A 19,471-nucleotide genomic window follows, 5' to 3' on the forward strand; every position below is an offset into this window, starting at 1 on the left:
CCTTTTGATTAATCACTGATTCTTCTACCTTATGACTTTGATATGACAGGAAACTTCAGGAAGTTTTAAGAAGGAATCAGCAATTTAATTGGGCTTACATTCCTTATATCACTGAGGCCTGGCAGGTACCACATCCAACATATATGTTAATCATTCAATGATATTTATGGTTAAACATAATGGAGTAAAATAACATTTTTAAAAATCTACTTTCATCACTAAAACCAGTTGAAAGTATTTTTACTATATAGCTAACCTGCTTTATTAGTTTAATATATTCCTTAATCTTTGGTCATGGTTATATGAAACATGTCTCTCTCCAAGACACAAATTTTATCTGACTGTGTTTTTTGTCTTTTAACACTTACCATATAATAAAGCTCTAATACAGGCCCTTTAAAATGTATTTTCTTGGATAAAAGTTTCTACTTCTGCAGAGTAGGGTTTCTTATGAGCCCCTGGAAGGACTGTGCCTTGTTTTCATGGAGGACTCTAGACCCCTGAAATTGTCTCTGAATTTTGGAGCAAAGGATGGGTAGCTTCATCTGATGACCTGAGGGATAACATCTCTGATAGCCACTACTCCTTTCTGCCTTAATTAGTATAGCTCCTTGGATGTAAAATGGACATATCTAGATGATCCTGCAAAATGTGAGTCAGGAAAAATTGGTCACATGTAATCATGCTCAACATGCTGATCCGAAGATGGCAACAATAAAACAATTTTGTGAATGCATGTTAATTCCTACTCTGCCTCCCCAGGTGGGTTTCATGTGAAAATAACCATAGTTAATGTCTTTTCATCACACTTTACTAAGCTTTACAAGGCTTTCAGAAATAAGTATTTTTCAAAACAAATACAGTTGTTTTAAAACACATCTACTTAGACTGGTTTCTTCTTGGTCCTCTCTGCCAATTACACCAATAAGCCCTGGAAATAACAACCAACCTAGGAAGAACTCTGAAAAGTGGAACTGGTTAAGGACCACAAGAAGGGAGGAATCACAGGCAGGACAACCTACATCCTAACATCCAGTAGAAGAAGGCATCTCCAGCCAGGATGTTTCCCACCCCAGCCTAGCGACAAAAAGGGACCCAGATAGATGCATCCCACCTCCATTCAAACCATATTCCTCTGACAGTATCAGGTGAGTCCAAACCATGACCCCACTAACATTAAGTGCCAAGAGAGACAATTTCCTTCCACAAGAAATGAGAGGCTGGGAGGGTCACTTGCAAGAAGGAGCATGTCCCAATAAGCTCCAAATCTGAAAGTCCTTTTGACCCCATGGAAATTCCCCTACCCCAATGAGAGACAAGGGGTAGCCTGCGTTGGGGAAACCCATTTCATCCCTTAGTGGGGGGGAGGCACCAGCAGGAACCAGTGGGAGCCCCTGGGCATAAAACAAACAAATGATTCCAAAATAGCACCTCAAAGGGTCTGAAAATTCAACTGTCATTGGAACTAACAGCCCACTCAAGTAGATCAGAACCTGGATGCTACACCTAAGCAGGACGGCTACTGGCTAAAATAGGAGGTTTATATAAAAGCAAGATTCTCTTAACATAATAGTCAAAATGTCCAAGATAAACCACTCATCATACCAAGGTCAAAAGATTATATCTTGAATAAGAAAAAATTATTAACTGACATCAATAGCAAGATGAATCCCGCTAGAATTATTTGCTGATGAGTTTAAAGCAGTCATCATAAGAATGCCTCAACAAGTAATTAGAAACTCTCTTGAAACAACTAAAACAACAGAAAATCTCATTGAAAACATAGATGTTATAAGAAAGAATCAAATGGACATCACAGAACTTAAAAATACAAACATATACCAATTCATAGCAAATATTTCATTGAACCTGCAACCAAATAAAACAAAATCTGCACACTGGGTTCTGATAAAAATTGTTAAATTTCTAATAAGAGAAATAGTGACATGCTTAGTCCATGATGTTTTTTTAAAAAAATATGTATTAAAATCTGGTCCTAGTCCCCCAGAGCTTATTACCTCATAAAAGGGGTTAAAGGGAACCACTTTGTTGCTTTTTTAAATGGTATTGATCCAAAATCTAAAATTCCAATCAAAAGTGAAAAATTGGGTAAAATGAAAGCTTTGATTTTTTCAAGTTGGGGTAGTGGTTTACATTTTACCAAGCAATTGCTCACTTCCAGGTTTAGCTCCTTCCAGAAGCAATTCCTGACTATAATGGGCACATTTTGATAATATACTGATTACCATTTCTTCAGCTCAGGCCAAAAGTTTGTGTTCTAGGAAACAGTGCTTTCTTATGTTTGCTTCTCTATTTTGAACTAATGGCAAAACCTCTCACCCAGTGTATTGCAAGCTGCTGTTGTACTAGAAGTGAAGTGCTGAGGTATTAATCCTCCAATACTTTAGCCAGCAGTCGCCCTGTTTAGGTTTAGCATCCAGGTCCTGGTCTAGTTGAGTGGGGCCTGGGGAACCTGGACCTGAGGCCAATGACTTCAGCTACCTGCAACCTCAGCTCCTAACCCCATCCATTCACTTACACACACACTCACTTGCTAAAAACACAATCTGAAGTTTAATAGTCTGATAAAAATATTTACTAAATGGTTAAATCTTTTTCTATGGAAAATGTCAAAGTAAAGAATATTTTTATTAATTTGAAGACCTTTCCTAAGTAAGGTGATTTTCTAGAATGCCTGAAATTCCAATGCTTTCAATTCTTTCAACAATTGCATTACTCAAATGTTATGATAAGTATTTTGCAAACTGGTTAGAATCTAAGGGATTTCACTAATATTCAATGAGTATAATTGTTATCCCAAACTAATGTTTGGAAATCAACAAATTTAGCTTAAATCTCCATACATATGTAAAACTGAGTTATTTTTCATACTATTACTCCTAAGACTTTCTCTAATGAAATATACACATTTTTATAAACTGATTTTAATATCAATGAACTATCATGAATGCCGCTGTCACATTCACCCATGTAAGCCATTTAAAAGTTAGAATCTGCTTCTACTTCATGATATAATGACACCTAGTGAAACTTAATTTGTGCAATATAACCCAAGTTATCCTAGCTATAGCCAAAAACCAATTAGAAAAAGAACCTTGCTACCCATCATTCATTCATTCATTAAAATGAAATATAACTTAGAGAAAAATAAGATACAAAATGTAATTTTACTTTACATTTACTAACTGTAGAAAACACACAGAATTATTACAGACCCATGAAACAGTAAGCTTATAAGGGCTATATAGTATTAAGATTATTGCATTAAGTATATTTTATAAAGAATATTTCTAAGTTTTGATTATTTCTCCAATAATTTTGAGTACGATATGCAGTACGCAGTCCTAAGGAAATATGTTAGTATGTATCCTTCTAGAAATAAATGTTTTCTTTCAATCATAAAACTATTTGTTTATTAAGATGATACCATTAAAAATTAAATTATATGACATGAAATAAAATAAAATTAATATAAAATGATGCATTGATTATAAAACAATTTGTAAAAACTAACTCAGGAAATCATTTACCTGGCCGTACTTTGCTGCCAAGTGAAGCGGGGTCCAGTACTGATTATCTGCTACATTGAGGTCTCCACCATGCTCCAGGAGAAGAGATACAACCTCCTTGTAGCCACTGGCACATGCCATATGTAACTGCAACAAAGGGATGTTTTGTTATTTATCTTTAATAAGTAGCAATATCAATACAGTTTATTTAGTGGTTTAAAGAGAACAATTTAATAAAATATTGAACCTAAACTACAGAGATCTTAATAAAAGGAACAGATATATAATTTTATTTATTTGGTACAAGTGGATGTCATCATTCCTTGAAAAAGGCTTACAAGTCAATTATTATTTTCCTTCTGACTGACAATGTACACCTTTTCATGTAACCCTTGTTTCCCTCTCGAATGTCCTTTCTACTATAACATGAATAATTTTACATACAAAATATAATAATTCAATACACTACCACTACTCTCCCAGAAGTCAAACATGTCCTGACTAACACTAAAATTCCAGCTCTGCATTTGGTGTTTACAGGAGAGGGACTCAAAGATGCAAATAACAACAGGAAATGTGATCACTGTGATGCTTATGACACAGAAATGGGACAGGAACACCGGAAATGATGGATTAATCCTGACAAGCTCTAAGATGATTGTGTAGCTGTCATTTTAACATTCTCCCAGTTTAGTTTCACGACGCAACCTGAAGTTTAGAAATAAGGCTTCAGGAACTGCAGTGATGAGATCAGGGTTTAGAAAATCAAAGGTTTCAGAAGTGGTGATTCCTGTTTCTAAGGCCACAGCCTTTCTTTGTAATAAACTAGCATCAAACTTAATTTGCATTACATTATTAAGTAACTACACAATTGATTTTATAATAGTAACAATTAAGAGAAAATTATAAGAAAAAGAAAAGGAAAAACTCATCTGACAAAGGCCTACACAGGGAACAAGTTCAAGATTTAACTGAAATCAGGGTCCTTAACACCTGGGTTTGCTCACAGGCCCATTCAGAGTCTGTAGGAAGATTTCGGTGGGTTGCAACCTTGGGTGGGAAAATGGTTAGTTTTATTTTCTTCTAAGTCCTAAAAGTTTAGCAAATTCTTCAATGACAAACACAGGCAGCACAGCCATGATATTATCAGAAGAAATGATATCCATATCACATCACTATCATAGCAGGTATCTCAAAATATCAACCATGTTCAACTCTACTATGAAATCATGGTAATTATTAGATCTGTTACTTAGTGTATTAATTAAGAAGCACAAGCATTATGTATAACAAATTTAATTTCAATATTATGATTACTATATTTCAACATAACTGGCGTTCTTTGTAATTCTATGCACCATTTTTTATTATATAAAAACATTATACTGAAAGGGACTCAGAGGCTACACTATCGATATGGTTAAAGGGGAGTGCGGCATTAAAAAGATCAGTGAGCCCGGGCTTTATACCAGTTGAGAGTTTTAATCATTACATGGGTCTGGACATTCTAATCTCTAAACTGAGGCTACGGTTTGTGGCATAAGAGCTGCATTCCCTAAAAATGACAAGAAAACCCGTGCACTGGCTATGTCTCCATCCAGATGTAAGGGACAAACCAGAACTCCCAAAATAACAAAAGGAAAGAAAGATAAGATTGCATGATATTTACATCTCATGAATAATTCTTTTCCAAAAACCCGTATATCTCAAGGCCAGATGTGAGACATCAAATTCTGTGATAAAACAGTAAAGAACCAGCCAGCATCTTTGTGAAATATATGCTAATTATTACAGTAGTATTTTCCAAGAGCATATATATATATACACTCAAATTCAGGAACTAATTTCCACATGCTCTATAACATGGCTTTAATTTTGCACTGGATCATTTTCTAAGGCTTTTACTTTCTTTTACAAAGAATATTAATGTAAATTAAGAGAGGGCCATAATATATTTGATTATTTCATTGTATATTCCAAAAGAAGAGAAAAACACAGCATAAAAGCATCTTACGAGAAGTTTATTCCCATTGAACCTTTGTTGATAATTTCATCTCTTTTGCACAGCAATTTAACAGTGTGGAAAATTAGGTCTAATTTTGAACCACAACTGACATTCCAGCTCAGACACAGAAATCGGTCTAAGGACAAACGCATCTTACGTTGTCACCGACAGTAGACAGGAGAGCACAATACACACGTGCCTTACACAAAGGCAGTGCCAGAGCCGGCAGTCAGGAGCCTAACAGACTAACCAATTAGACCTAACAATCGAACTCAACTTTCACTCGCTAAATACTCTGATCTCCAAGGCATAACTTTCTACCTTTCCATTCATTGCTTCTTTTCTTGTAAAAAGCCCAAAGATGAGCACCACGAGATTGTTATTACAGAACGTTTCTTAGCAATGCTCTCTATTCAATAAAAAAAAGAAAAAAAAGTCACAAGGAATGTAAAAACTGAAGATAGTTAAAAATGAGAGCAATCTATTACCCCGTATTGATTACTTCAATAGCTTTCCTACTGAACAACGGCAGGTTTTTTTATTCACAGTGACTGAAGCGTGTACGTTAGTGTAATTTAACAGTGATTTTTTTAAAAACAAAGGCTCTATTGGGTTTCTACTGTGTGTTAGGCATTAGGGCATTCCATGTGACAAATGATTAGTTTAATGTCCCACCCTAAGCTGGATTTTGACACACACGCCCCCCTCCCGCTTCACTGAAGCTACCCGAGAAAGGAAGACCAATGGCCCCCATGTGACGAAATCCAACAGTCAGTCATCTGCCATGCCCATTTCCCTGGCCCCCCTCAGCTGTATCTAAGAGTCCCCCTCTTCATACTCTCTTCTCTGGGCTCCCAGGACATCTCATTCTCTTGGTTTTCCTCCTACTTTGGGAATTGCTCCTTCTCACCTTCTTTCTGGAACTTCCTCTCTTTCCTAAGCTCCAAGACACAGTCCCAAATCCCCTTTCCTCCTGCATCAAATTCGTGACTTCATCCAGAGCCAGGGCCTGTCGGGATCCCACAGCGCAAACGTTCCCACAGCTGCTTCTCCAGCCTGGACGCCTCCCGGATTTCCCACGCAGGGCCCAACCATGAGCTCAGCAGCTCCACCGGGATGGCCAGGAGGCGCTTCTATCTCTACATTTCCAGAAGGGTTCTGGTCTTTCCGGCACTGAGCTCGGTCTTCGGCCTTCTCTGTGTCACTGATGCCAACTTCGTCACTCCAGCTGCTCAAGCTAACAATACCCGGAGCCCTTTTGAAGTCTCTTCTTTCTCTCACACCACAGTTCCACCAGGAAATGCCAGTGGGTCTTCCTTTAATGTTGGCTGAAATGAGCCACTTCTCACTGCCTCAACTTCTCCCACCCTTGGCCGAGCCACACCGTCGCTTTCCTACATTCCTGGAAGAGTCTCCTCATGGAACTCTCAGCTTCGCCCTTCTCTTGCAGTCAGTCCACCCTTACAGCAGTCAGAGCGAGTGACCTTTTTAGAGCTGCAGTGAAATCGTGCCCATCTCTCTTCAGAGCTCTCCAAGGTGATCCCATCCCAGAGTAGCTGCCACGGCCCTCACCAAGGCCCGCAATGTGTGTGATCTGATTCTGGTTGCCTGTCTCCTCTCCTTTACGCTGCTCAGCCAAACTTACCCCCTTGCTGTGTCTCAGTCACACCACACCTGGCTCTGCCTCAGGGCCATTGCACTTACCGCCGTTCAGCCTGAAATCTACCGTGTTCGATCTCACACCATATTTTTTCCATGGTAGAAACTGAGTCACTGGATCCAACCACTTCTGTGCATCCTGTGCTTCAGAGCTTCATACTCTCGCTGCTGCACTAGTTTATTGGGTTTTTCTGAGCTTTAATATATGAATTTCCATCATAATTTATTTTAATCCCTGCATGCCCAGTCCAGGTAAATTTTATGGGTCAATAGGGCCAAATGTTCATATTTTGAAGCCTGAACTTATGCTTATATAAACTTTAATCCAAATTTAATTGTTCTGTTTTTAACTTACTGCAGCTATGCCTGCTAGCAATAAAAAAAGGAATAACAGGCGTTTCCTTGAATTTAGAAATTCATTCACCAGACTAACCCATAGTTTGTTTTGCTTAAAATAAAAACATTCTCCTCTAAGTTCCAACTCTAAAATCACATTGACAAAGAAATGCAAAAAAAAAAAAAAAAATCATCTATATTTGTAGGGAAAACATGCATAGAAGAGAGAATGGAAAAAAATATATCAACATATAAACACTAGTTTCCTCTGGGTGGTGGCATAAGTGATTTGCATTTTCCTCTGCATACTTATGTGCTTTCTAAAATGTCTACCATGGATATATATTACTTTTATGATCAAAGAAGACATTATTTAAAAGTTAACTATAGCCATTTCTATGTTTTAGAAATAACCATACATTCTCCACTTAAGCAATATTTCTGAGGCAACGACAGTGTGACTTACCAGTGTTACACCTTCATCATTTCTCTCGTTAACATTTCCTCCACATGATAAGAAGTGTTTGACATCTGCTAACATGCTCATGGGTCTCTGAAGCTTCATCTGCTGCAGGGAGGTCAGATCCACCCCTAGGGGGAAAAGAGCCTTTCAAACAGAGTGTAGAGATACTTAGCTGTTGGAGCGAAAATAGTTTCATCTTATATTCATCCAACGTGTTCGTCTGTGAAGCCCCTCTTCACTTTGAATTCTCACTCAAAGCACTATAATTATTTCTCTTGGAAGCATTCTATTTCCAGCTAGAGTGCAGTCTTGAATAATTTTCCTTTTAATATATGCCAAATTTGTGATACGATATCTTACACAGGGCAGGTTCTCAGAGGATATCTACTTAAGTATAAATCAATACACACTGCCCGAAGTATTTTAAAGTACCTGAATTAAATTACAAGAAATTATAAATATATAGTTTTCACTCTGATTTTTTGGCCAAAATAGATGCTGCTAAAAGCAATGTAGTATCTTGGAAGAGAAAAAAAAGAAAAAGAGTTTTGTAGAAAAATGGAAAGAATCTGAATAAATCTGTAGTTTAATTAATAGTACTGGACATGTGATACTAATTACTGCCACCCGATAACATTTGATTGTATCTATGTAATTTTTGGTCTCTTTAGCTTCATCTGCTGCAGTGATGTCAGATGCCTGTGCAAAACTGAAACTACACTAACACATCAAGTCAATCTGGACCCTACCTTTACTTTCCTTACCTCATCGGGTAATGTTGTTTTTGTAAATATTCAACTTTCTCTTTATTCTGTAGTGGATGTACTCTATGCTACTGCTATAGATAATTTTTTCATTACACTGACTACGAAATGATCCGTCCCATGATTTTAGCATAAGATTCTCTAATAAGCTCCTAGAAGTGCATCTAACCCCAATTTTTATCTCCATAGTAAATTTCCTAAGTGACCCAAGATTGGTAGTAGGCAAAAGAGTTGAGCAGGCAAATAAAGTAAGTTGTCTCTAGCAAAGAGAAATAAACACGTCCAAGCCAAAAGGCCATTGTAACCCTCTACCTAACCCCTCTCCCCAAACCTGACCATAGGCAGAGTGTGGGACTGTCCAAGGCAAACGAGATGCACTGACACCCTAACCCTGGCTGATTCTGAAGAGGATGGTGAAAGAACAACACTTTGAATGAACTTTATTAAGCAGAAGAAACAGACATGGTCATTTGTGGACGGATTAATCTGTGGTTCCTCTGAAGAACAAACGGCAAGGACAAGAGGAAAGAAGACCAGTTGCTGAGGCTGTTCCAAAATAGAAAGACCAGAGTTTTCACTAAGGTATAACAGCATAATTGGTGAGAGATATGGACATGTTAAAGCGACGTCAAGGGAGCAGAAGCTGTCAGATTTGGTGACAATTTGATGTGAGGGATTTAAAAAAAAAATGATGTTCAGATAGTTGGGTCCCTGACTGTTATGATAAAACAGAACCTATATAGAGTGTATGAAAGGACAGTGGTTAAGTTCCATATAGTCATGTTATTCCAAACTGTCCGATATCCATGTCAAGATACCGAACATTGCACACACGAGCCTGCGGGTCTTGAAAGATATCTAAGCTGCAGGAATATTCTTGGGAACAGGTAGGTGGTAACAACCCAAGAAAGAGGGAGAGATAAGCCAGAATAGTCTGAAGTGATAAAAGAAGATACTTACAGACAAAGCTCTTGGGAACTACCAACATTTTGGTATCTGGATGTACAAGTGGCACATCCACAGAAAACTAAGTAGAAGCTCCAAGCGAAGGGAAAACTATGGAAAGATCATCGCAGGTGAGAGAATTTTCATAACAGAGTGTGGTCAGAGTCAGCAACTATCACAGAGAGATGAGGTAAGAGAACATCAAAGTGATCACTGGATAGGGAGCCCAGGAGGGCACCGCAATCCTGGCAGGGACCTTTCCAGTGGATCAGTGGGGACCGTGGGCTGAGAGGAGATTAGGAACTCAGGAGAATAAACATGAGCTACTTCTTCTAAAAGGACAGATTTGAAATGAAGGAGAAAGGGCAGAGTGCAATGATGTAGGCTGAGCCAAGACTGTTTTCTTTCTTTTTCAGGGACTTGAATATATATCTATATGCATGTATATAATAGATACATCCCCCCGCCCCCGCCGCCATGGTGAGCATCTCTCTGCCCTGGGCCACTCTGAGCTCGCCCTGCACTGCTTTCTCTCCCTGCTGGCTCATTTTGTAATCAATTGATTTCCTTGAACGCCAGCGATTGCCTTGCACTGGAGACCTAATAGGCATCTCCTGCTCAGTCCGCCCTCCGCGCTGTCTCGCTTTCCAGCCCCGATCGCTCAGGCAGTGAGCTGAGGTTAATTGCTGTGCCCGGGTGCACAGTGTATGTCGGTGGTGACAGTGCAATTAGAACCTGTGACCAGTGATTTTCCATGTAATCAACTTGCTCATAACCTCGACTGCCTCCTGTCACATGTGTCCTGATGTGACAGCATGGTAAGTACCCTGATTTGAAACTGTATGACGCAGAGTGAAAATTCAAGGACTGCAGCTGCCCAGCTGCACGAATGCAATGCTGAGACACTGGGCGCTAAACAGTAAGATTCCCATCTCGTGATATTGGACATTTCTAAGGACATTGGCCCACGCTGTCAGAGCACATAATTCTAAAAGTGCACCAACAAGGGGAGAATACATTGAATTAGACGATATTTACTGGAACTGGGGCAGCCGAAACACATAAGTAGGAGGGACACTGTCAGAAATGGAACCAGACTGCGAATGAGGTTGGGGGGGCAGGTGGATGGAAGGCAGAGGCCAGTGCCACAGCAGTGACGAATGGAAAACAGAGTTAAAAATTTAAGAGATACTATATTGAATTTGTTCCAGCAAACATGTATTTTACAAACTGACTGTGACAGCCATCACTGTGACAGATTTTTCTCCTGACCGTTCGGAGTAGGACCTTCCTCTAATTATTTTCCTTAATTGTTTTTTAAAGCAACCTCTCAAAGGAATACATGTATTTTTATTTATATAGGGTAGATAATAATGCTTTTGAAAATACTACAATATCTTATCAAACAAAATCCTTTAATGAGCTGGAAAGGTTTATAAGTAATGTTAATTCTTCTGTAAATAGAGTGTTAATTTTAATTTCCCGAGAGAAACGTTTATTACGATGGCTGTTAAAAATCCAGAACAGTAAGAAGAGCAGGAAAACATCACACAGAATTGGCACAGCTAAATAAAAGACAGTCAAGTTCATGCCCATTCAGAGTCATGGGACGACAGGACAAGTTTTGCAAATGTGCAAATAATAAAACTTCCCAGCAGTGGCACGTGCGTAACTTTCAGCTCCTTCTGTTTAGAAGTAACGGGTCTCCAAGCACAGGTGGCAGGTTTTTCCCCAGGGAGGAGCAGGTAGGGGACTGATGTAGAGGGAACACTGACTGCAGCACAGGGCCTGCGCCCCCTGCTGCTTCTGTCCCCAGGCCGTGACTCAGTGACCTTCAACAGCACAGCTCTGCTCACATTTGCTCTAATGAAAATAACAGTACTTACCTTGCTCTCAGAATTAATGACTATTTTTTTTAAGAACTCATGGCTTCTAAGTACTAATTATTATTATTCTAAACCATCCTCAGAATAAACCTTTTGATACAAGCGATCTGGAGGAGGTGAAGAGCACAGGGAACAAAGAGGCAGATGTGCGGGCTTTTCTTAGAGGCACAAATAGAGTCACAAGCATGGTGAGGCTCTTAAAATTTTTCATCTTTTTCTCTGATAGATCATATTTGAAGGGATTGCAATTTCATTGTTTTTATTTATTCCTAAATACCAGAAAGAAAAAAAAAGGAGAGCATACTTCTTTATTTTAACACCACATCGAGCTCAAGATTTCAAGTACCTCTCACTTTGCCAATGTTGAACTTACTCATGAAATTATACCCTGGGTCTGTGCAATTAAATGTTCTTTGCCATTGAATACATCTGGGGCTTTAGTCTCATCTTTTCAGGCCAGCACCATGATCACGGGGCATTCTTCCGATAACGTTTCTGTCTCCAAGTGTCACCAAGAGTGGATGCTGGGATGCCTGTGCAAACTGTCCTTGACCTTTGCCCTCACCCACGTGGAATAATTCTTAAGAGGACCATGACTACTATGAGAATACACTTACGATGACCTCGCTCTCGTTACCTCAAAATTCAATGTGCTGGTTCACTTCCCTTCTCCTCCCAGTGGAGAAGAGATTATAATTACAAGCCCAGTCCCACTAATTATGGACTTCAGATGCTTGTTAAAATGTTCCTTCATTACTGGCCTCTAGAATTTTGCTGGCTTGTTAAACTGCATTGACTAAATCAACAATGCATTGCAGCAGAAGAGTGAAATGCAGTGCAGAAACATAACTCATTTGACACAACCTAGGGAAACTACATCAACAGGAAATCATGTAAGCAGATTTAAATAATAAATACACTTCTAATTCCACCAACTGATCTCTTCATCTATCTTTTTAGTTTTCCAAAGCTCGGCCTACCGTTTTCATCCAGATAAGTCAACAGAATAGAGCTCGATTCTGTCCCTTCTACAGCATAATCCAATGGGATATTTCCATTGACATCCTGGAGAAGGACATTGGCTCCAGCCTGTAAGTAAAAAAGAACAAATATACTGCATGTACACTATTAACATAGAAAGCAGATCAATTCTTTCCTTTCAATCTTAGTCAGAATAACAGATACACAATAGTCTACATTAGATACAATCAAGCAGAAAACTGAAATTATTTTTAAGACCAATGTATTAAATACTTTGTGAGAAACTTTGACAGTCTAAAAATGTTCAACTGACCCTTACAAGATCTGAATCCCAGCTATTCCCCATCCCTCTTGCTAAACCCAAAATGCCAATTCATAGCTACTGAACCACTCAGGCCAGTGTGCTGGCTGCACCTGTAGAGCCTGTCTTGTTTCTCACACAATAGAAGTGTCCCATGACTCTTGTATGAACTTTGATCTTCCCCAGACTATGCTATAAAAATCTTTATACTCCTTGCTCTCCACAGAAACTCATCTGAGAGCTGTTCTCACACCATGATGTTCTAATAAGGCTTGGGCTAATGGCTTCTGGTTGTTTTTTCTTTCCAGAAACTTTTCTAAGGAAATAAAAGCATAATCTGTAGACATTAATAAGTGGAATATGTTACATATGGCTATTATGCATCTTTTAGCTTCAAAGGCCCCTCCATCAAGAACCTCTGAGCACACCTGCTCCACCCTTTACTATCTCAGCTTAAATACAATAATGGATGTGTTTTTGCTCTAAAAAAACTGGTCACATAAGTTTCACCATTGCTTTGCATTATTTGATGCACTCCATAAAACTGATCAGGCATGGTTTAATTGATCAGGCATCGTTTCTCCAAGGGCATGGCATGAACATGTTCCCAGTGTCCAAGGCTTCCCACATACCTACCATTAACATGTCATTAAATGAAAATTTCAGGCCAAACAAATGAAAATGTCCCCTTATTCTTTTTACTGAATAAGCGTATGTATTGCAATATAAATACAGTTCATATAGTTCATATAATATCCAAATGCATAACTTTACATAAAAGGTTGTCACATTCATAATTTAATATTTTAAAATGTGGGGATTTTCTTTTTGCGTGTTTCTGTGGGTATACATACGTGTTTGTGTGTATAAATATCCTATACCTCAGGTTTTCCAAAAGACTGCTCTAAATGCATTATAAAAACAAAACAAAAAAGTATGTAAAAGCGTGTAATGCCCCATATCTTAATATTTGGCTTCTAGATAAGCCATGTGGCTTACTTCACCATCTAGAGTTTACCACATTCCATATTCTATAACCATATAAAGATACTCCTTTATGTGAACAGAGCAAGTTATATATTTCAGATGTTCATTTATGTAAGGAAAGTAAGAATTTTAAGATCCTAAAGGCTTCAAGTTATTTTCTTAGTGCATTTAATTTCACTTCTGTTATTCAGCTTGTAAAGAAATTACTTGAAGCGCTGTTCTGAAATGCACTTTGCTGATTCATTTCTTTAGTCCCCCACTGTAAGAATAAGACTTTGCATACCTACCCAAGTATCAATTATTAAAGAATCAATTAAGACACCAATTTCAATACTAATAGGTGGGAGACAATCAAGTTATTCTTTTTCCCGGTGCATATCTGTTTCAGATAGAATCTTATCTATGCCAAACATCTGGGCACAAAGCAGTGGTGAATATCATTAAGAGTCATGTATTATCAATCACAACAAAAATAAATAGGAGAGCTACTTGAGAGACGCGGGGCACTTGGAGAGAACATGTCTACTCTTAGAAGTAATGAGGTTCTTTCAAAGAAAGTCTGAAAGTGAAACACGGTGCTGAATATTGTTGCTGAGCTCATTCACTGAAATTTCACTCCATCAATCACTCCCTGGGCTGTGCTGCTAAATTACCAGGCAACATTCCCTACACAGAAGTTGGGCTTTTCTCATCACAGATCACACCTCATGCCTCTTTATATTCCCAACACTTACTCCAGGGCCTGGCACATATGAGGTACTGACAAAGATTTTTTAAAACAAACTGAAAATATGGAGCCAAACGCTGAATTAAGCTAATCACTAAAAATTATGGCAAATTATAATTTTCATAATAATTTTTAAAAGTAAGTTTTCTGACCTTTTTTTCCAAGGGGGAATAGATAATATTACAAAAGCACTATGTGCATACTTGTGTTTCCTGCCTTCCACCTTTCCACATGCATAATGAAGGGAAGCAGAGGTGGCCACCCCACAATACACCTTTGGGGATATTGTTTTTAAGATGGTTATAAAGAAGCAAAAGACTCAGGAAAAACCTTTCATATCCCCCACAACTACCCAAAGAAATTTAGATAGGGGACCTGCTCCAGGAAGGAAGAGAGCCTCACAGATAACTACGTTTTAATATAAATTTGTGTGTGATAGGCGGAGAGGAACCCAACAAAACCCATTTGCCCCAAATTCTCCCTGCATCTCATGGTTAAAGGTGGCCCAGCAAACATTTATTTACCAAACATTCACTTTCCATCTCCCTGTAAACTGCCTTCCTGCCCTTTGAAGTCCCAAACCACAGCCACCCTTTTCCTTAGCTTTAGCATGGCATAGAAACCTCAACTGTCCAAAAGTTCTTTGTGTCTCTATCCTTAAGGCACGCCCCCCCCCCACCTGAATGTGCATTCCTGTAGTAAACTTTGGATATTTTCTACTGTTACTCTGTCTCTGTTCATCTGATTAGTCCAGCTAGAACTCAGAAGGTGGGAGGAAAAATATCTTTTGGCCTCCACAATGACATTTATGAAATACTCCTCTCTCTCTTTTTTTCTCTCTCTCTCCCTCCCTCCCTCCCTTCCTCCCTTTTAGTTTTCTCTGTGGGCTAGAGCGCCCCCTGCAGTGGTCCTGGTGCCCTGCCCCACCCCTCGGACAGCCTGGTATTGACAGATGTCCACAGACAGGACGAGCTATGTGCAGTAACAACATAGGTCCTAGAGGATCCATGGAGAAGCTGTATTTCTTGAATTAGAATTCTGAAATTGTACATCTATTTTTTAAAAATACCATTGATAAGATTCATAGCTGATTATTATTCTTAGACTGACTTAGAAGTTAATGCGCAATTATAGTTGTTAATAGGTCCCATGGGAAAGAAGGCACTGTTCACTTTCAAAGCAGGACATTTCCTCAAAATGTCAGAAGACTTCTCTTAATATCATCAGGATGGTCTCATTTCTAGCATACAGAGAAGGAAATGGCTCAAGGGGCTGGGAATTAGTAGCATTTATAAGGTATTTGTTAGTGCTCTTAAAAAAACAAAACACATTGTTTTGTTTCATTTTACATTGAACCACTCAGGAACATAAAATGAATTTTCTCAACTTTGCAGAGAGAGAGCCAACAAATAATTCAATTCAATAAAATATCACTCTTGACATTGTCCATTTTTAGTGTGAGAATTTGAAACATGTTCTAAAATACTATTTTTCTCTTCCAAGACATGGCATTCTTAAATATCTTTTTTTAAATGTTCTTTTAAAATTTCAAATTTGATTCCATATGTAAGTGTCCATTACTTGGTTTTTCAGCTCTGAGTATAAAAGCCCGAGGAGTGCTCTGGAGCTGGCGCACATGTTAATCAGTGTTTCCCTGGATCTGTGGCTCAGAGTGAGACACCAACAGTCAACATTTCCTCCTGTGCTGGTTTGCGCCTCTGACTGTGTACAGAGTTGTCTTAGTCCAGGGGGTGAGAAACAGGCTTAGTTGAAGATCTCAGACTAGATTTCCAAATACAGGACTAAGAATATCCAAGCTTGCACTTGTTTTATGGAACAATAACTTTAGCAATCACTATACATTTACTAAATCTTAAGTAATATTTTAGAATTACTGAATGACATCCTTTATAAAAACATTTGAGTTAGGAACTGGGTGTGTAAAAAGAATTCTGAGAGTGAGGGTAGATGGAAGACATACATACTTTTTTCATGATTCAAGAAAATTCATTTATATTCCATGTACTAATTCTGAAGGGTGTGAGAGTGTGTGTGTGCGTGTGCGTGTGTGTGCGGGGGGAGAGAGAGGGGGAGGGAGAGAGGGAGAGGGGGAGGGAGAGAGAGAGAGAGAGAGAGAGAGAGAAATGCCTTCCTGGTTTTACATTCCTACACTTAATCACCAGATGTCAAATTCCTTATATTGACAGTAGTGATTATCCTCTGTCTAAATAAAAGAAGAAATTCCAAATTAAGTAAAACTAGCATTAGTAAGAAAAGTTCAACAAAAAAATATTATCTTAGTACAATACAGACTCTGAGGCAAGTTCTTCAGACTAACTTCAAGAAAATCAATCAATCAGTGATTGGTTTTCATCAGGGAAATGAAAGTAATCAATGTTACATATGCAAAATCAACAGAAGTTTCTGGAATGTTTTTGTAATTGAGGACTGTTTAGTTCCTACTAGGCACCCTAATCACATTTCCTTTATAATTATTCACACTGGGAGGCCACCAACTTCCAATTTGTTGCAAACTATGCTCCTCGAGTATTGAAAATGGAATTTAAATATATCATTCCCCCCAAACAGAAATCTTATTTACTGCCTATCACGTGACATATGAACAAATATTCTTTTACTGTATGTAATAATTTAGTATCAATAGATATACTTATCAGTTGTTTGATTAAATAATAATTCTCTCACACATTTTTAATGAAACTTTCATTAGAGGTACCTAATGGCATTTTAATAAACAAACAGCACTTTTTATATGCTAATACTCTCTGGTAACTTTTTTATTTTGATATAATTTCAGGTTTACTCAAAGTTTCTAGAGTAGTGCAAAGAACTCCTGTATACCTGTTATGGGCTGAATTGCATCACCTAGAAAGAAACATTAAAGTCCTAACTCCTAGTAACTATGAATGTGACCTTATTTGGAAACAGGATCATTGTAGGTATAATTAGCTAAGTAAAGATGATGCCATGCTAAAGTAAACAATATGGCTGGTGTCCTGTGTTCTAAAATATTATATTTTCTCTTCTAAGACATGATATTCTTAAATATCTTTTCTTTAAATATTCTTTGTACATTTCAATATTTTTAGCAGCTTTCAAAATATTCTTTGTATTTTTATTTATTTATTGTTTACACTATAACAGCTGCCCCTATCCCCCCCTTCACCCACCTCTACCCAGCCCCCACCTCCCTTTCCCTCTGGCCATCACCCCACTTCTGTCTGTGTCTATGGGTTATGCATATATGATCTTCAGCTTCATTCCAGTGATAACAGCATCCACTATATAATTTTTCAGACAGAGAGGGGAGATGGGCATGTGAAGATGGATGCAGATCGGACTGATGCTGCCACAAGCCAAGAAATGCCTGGGGCCATCAGGAGCTCGGGGAGACAAATTTCAGAGGGAGTGTGGCCCTGCCGACACCTTGATTTTGGACTTCTGACCTCCAGAACTGTGAGACAACAAATTTCTGCTGTTTTAAGCCATTCAGTTTGTAGTGCTTATTATGACAACCCTGGAAAACTAATATTCTTAATACTCTACCTTTTATACAAATTCACCAATTATTTATACTTTTGCCTCTCTCCCCCTCCCCCCTGCTTTCTTTTATTTCTCCTGAATCACTGAAAAGTAAGTCACAGATACCCTGTCCCTTTACCCCTAAATATCTGAGTACACATTTAATAAGAACAAGGATATTCTCTGGCACAAAAGTTATGAAAATCAGAAAAATTTAACACTGATGAGTGCTGTTAATCTAAATCACAGCCCATATGCAAAGGGCATTAACATTTCCAGTGATATCCTTGATAGTATTTTCCCCCAATTCAGGATGCATTCCAAGGTCACCCAGTGCATTTAGTTGTCCTTTCTCTTTAGTTTCCTACAATTTGGAACAGTTCTTTTGTCTTCTTTTTTTTTTTTTTTTTTTAAGATCTTTTCTGATGTGTCCTTACAATAAGATTTTTGGCAGGAAAACCACAGAGGATGGCATGTTCTCCCATTGTATCATATCGAAAGACACATGATGTCCCTTGGTCCATAACTTTCATCACCTGGTAAAAGTGAACTTTTTGTTTTGTAATGTAACTTTGCAGCTAAGAATCCATGAGTTCATGCTGATATCAATAAACAACTAAATACCTGAATAAAGGGGAGAAAAAAAGCTTTTCCTTACAATACAAGAGCAGCTAATAAATGTGGGAAAATGATAAAGTTAGAATTGACCATTCATTATAGTAATAAGTGATTCAGATGAGTCATCAAGGGATACTAAAATATGAGATTTTAATCATTGTAAATGTTTATGGTAATAAACAATTTTAAACCTACTGTATTACAACAATTGAAATTGTTATAACATTTGAAATTATATTGGGACACTTTTTCACAGCTCCATCTGTAAACATCCTGAAATCAATAATGGTTACTCTGGAGTATGTAAGGATTTATGTGTAGCATTGCTGTGGAGCTAAATGACAAACCATGTCAAGTAAGCAAAATATGTAAGAAAGAAAAGGTAATCACAGAATTCCAAGTGGCTAGGGTGTGAACAGCATTTACAGGCATACTAAAGAAATCTCTACTGACATGACAAAAGTTTGTCATGACGATGGGGGAAGACAGGCACACGGGCAGAGTGTATGTATCTAATGGGGCAGGGAGTGTGCGTTATACATTATAATTATACAATGTTTATTAACTCAGAATTTTCTGTCACTTTATTTTACTGATTATTTGAACATCTCAAATATATATATATATTTTTATTTTACATTCTGCATTATCTAGTTTTAAAAATATTTTTTAATTTGTGCCATGTTCCAACACCAGTGCTCAATAACTTAAATTATTTTCTAGTAT

General features: G+C 38.0%; 1 protein-coding gene across 2 annotated transcripts in view; it reads right to left on the reverse strand.

The window, feature by feature from the left end:
• MYO16 (myosin XVI) overlaps positions 1-19,471 on the reverse strand; it is a 474,768-nt gene that overhangs the window by 304,242 nt on the left and 151,055 nt on the right. For both annotated transcript variants that reach the window (XM_081128844.1, XM_081128843.1), the window contains exons 5-7: positions 12,569-12,677; positions 7,997-8,121; positions 3,552-3,677 (exon numbers count right to left, since the gene is read on the reverse strand). In XM_081128844.1, the coding sequence (XP_080984970.1) occupies positions 3,552-3,677; positions 7,997-8,121; positions 12,569-12,677 (360 nt within the window). The remainder of the gene's footprint in view (positions 1-3,551; positions 3,678-7,996; positions 8,122-12,568; positions 12,678-19,471) is intronic.

Source organism: Miniopterus schreibersii (assembly GCF_964146895.1).
Source record: "Miniopterus schreibersii genome assembly, chromosome: 2".
NCBI classification, from domain to species: Eukaryota; Metazoa; Chordata; class Mammalia; order Chiroptera; family Miniopteridae; genus Miniopterus; species Miniopterus schreibersii.